Below are 2,454 nucleotides of genomic sequence, written 5' to 3'. Positions count from 1 at the left end.
CCCTGTCCTGGGAGGGGTTGGTTGGGGGACAGTGTAGAGGAAGCTTTACTCTGTATCTAACCCCGTGCTGTCCCTGTCCTGGGAGGGTTTGGTGGGGACATTTACTAGCAGCTTCCTTTCAGTTTAAGAGCATAGAGGTACATAAGACCCAGGAGGAGGAGTCCGTCCCTCGAGCCCGCTCCCTCATTCAAAAAGACCATGGACTCAGCTCCATTTCCCCACCCGCTCACCATAACCCTTCACTCATGTACTGTTCAAACATCTATCAGGATTAAATGTGCTAGCCTTCCTTTGGCGGGGAATTCCACAGATTCACAACCCTCTGGGGGAAGAGGCTCCTCCTCAGCTCATCCAAAATCTGCCCCCTCTGTATTGTGAGGTTATGCCCCCTTGTTCTAGTTTCACCTCCCCCCCCCCCCCCCAGCGTAAACAGCCTCCCTGCTTCGATCTTGTCTGTTCCCTTCATCATTTCAGATGTTTCCATACAATCCCCCCTCATTCTTCAGAACCCCAATATGTACAGTCCCAGTCTACTCAATCTCTCCTCATAAGGCAACCCTCTCAACCCCGGAATCAACCTAGTGAACCTCCTCTGCACCCCCTCCAGTGCCAGTACAACCTTGCTCAAGTAAGGAGACCAGGACCGTACACAGTATTGCAGGTGTGGCCTCACCAGCTCCCTGTACAGCTGCAGTATAACCTCCCTGTTCTTAAACTCCATCCCTCCAGCAATGAACAACCATATATTTATTTGCCGCATTAATTACCTGCTGCATCTGCAAACCAACTTCCTGTGATTCCTGCACAAGGGCACCCAGGTCCCTCTGCACAGCAGCGTGCTGCAATGTTGCTCTGTTTAAATAATAGTCCATTTTGCTGTTATTCCTCTCAAGCTGGATGAGCTCACATTTACCAATATGTTACTCCATCTTTGTCCACTCACTGAACCTGTCTATATCCCTCTGCAGACCTTCAGTGTCCTCTGCACACTTTGGTCTACACCCATCTTCATGTCATCTTCAAAGAAGGGGCTTTACTGTCAGTTTAAAAGTGTAGAGTTAGCGTTACGATATTGCTGACAGACGCGTGCTTGCCTCTGACTTTATTCCAGTCTCTTGGATTAAGAGGCAGAGGCCACTTTGACTCACCGTGTGTTTTTTTGCAGTTTGATATTGGACCCGGAATTGTATCCCTAACTTTGCCATCGCACAGACCGTTTTGTTGTTGGTCACATTGTACCTTCCAACGGCTCGCTCTGGAGAAGGACTCGGACTCACACTTGTGGGTAACACAGCTCGGGTGGTGTGATTGCCCGGAGAGTGGGTGGTGTGATTGCCCGGAGAGTGGGTGGTGTGATTGCCCGGAGAGTGGGTGGTGTGATTGCCCGGAGAGTGGGTGGTGTGGTTGCCCGGAGGGTGGGTGGTGTGATTGGCCGGAGGGTGGGTGGTGTGATTGGCCGGAGGGTGGGTGGTGTGATTGGCCGGAGGGTGGGTGGTGTGATTGGTGGTGGTCACTGGGCCAATTGCAGTTGGTGGGACAAGAGTAGCTGGTGTGTTTGCACTGACGACGGTTGGAGGTAAGAGAGTGGCTGGTCCTGGACAGTTAGAGCCTTTGCACTTTGTGTTCCCGTTCACTGTGAGAGAAAAATCCAACAGTTAGTTCAATAATCTCCAACGTCCTGCACCAGCAATGACCATCTAGACCACAGTGGGATAACATGAGGCCTCTTTGTTGCTTGTGTGAGGAACAAGCTCAGTGACATCATAGAGGTCCTTAGCGACATGATGGGCCTGGGCAGCTACCATCAGAGGCCAATCCCACCACACTCGTGGGAGAATCTGATCCTACTGAGCAGCTTCGGACTGGAGAGGGAGACGATGTCGACAGGCCGAAGGGGAGAACAGTCAGGCTAGAGAGGCCAGGACAACCCTTAAAGAATCTCACAACTCAGCAATTCGTGTCCTGTTTACCAACAAGTTTTGTTGGTTCCCCCACAACACTTCTCCATCTTTCAAAATTTTATATCTAACCCCGTGCTGTCCCTGTCCTGGGAGTGTTTGATGTGGGAACAGTGTAGAGGGAGCTTTACCCTGTATCTAACCCCATGCTGTCCCTGTCCCTGGGAGTGTTTGAATGGGGAACAGTGTAGAGGGAGCTTTACCCTGTATCTAACCTCGTGCCGTCCCTGTCCCTGGGAGTGTTTGATGGGAAGACAGTGTAGAGGGAGCTTTACTCTGTATCTAACCCCGTGCTGTCCCTGTCCCTGGGAGTGTGTGATGGTGGACAGTGTAGAGAGAGCTTTACTCTGTATCTAACCCTGTGCTGTCCCTGGAAGTGTTTGATGGGGACAGTGTAGAGGGAGCTGTACTCTGTACCTAACCCTGTGCTGTCCCTGGGAGTGTTTGATGGGGACAGTGTACTGGGAGCTGTACTCTGTATCTAACCCCGTGCTGA

The 2,454-nt window shown here is 51.5% G+C and overlaps 1 protein-coding gene across 1 annotated transcript in view; it reads right to left on the bottom strand.

The window, feature by feature from the left end:
• The window catches only part of LOC122546171 (macrosialin-like), a gene marked incomplete at its 5' end in the record, with an annotated part of 6,170 nt that extends 4,533 nt beyond the window's left edge, over nt 1-1,637 (bottom strand). The window contains one exon of the mRNA XM_043684978.1: nt 1,149-1,637. Coding sequence (XP_043540913.1) covers nt 1,149-1,637 — 489 coding nt within the window. The remainder of the gene's footprint in view (nt 1-1,148) is intronic.
• Between the last annotated feature and the right edge of the window lie 817 nt (nt 1,638-2,454).

The sequence above is a fragment of the Chiloscyllium plagiosum genome, unplaced genomic scaffold, assembly GCF_004010195.1.
Source record: "Chiloscyllium plagiosum isolate BGI_BamShark_2017 unplaced genomic scaffold, ASM401019v2 scaf_23338, whole genome shotgun sequence".
Lineage (NCBI taxonomy): Eukaryota > Metazoa > Chordata > Chondrichthyes > Orectolobiformes > Hemiscylliidae > Chiloscyllium > Chiloscyllium plagiosum.
This window is presented reverse-complemented; position numbering and strand designations above follow the sequence as displayed.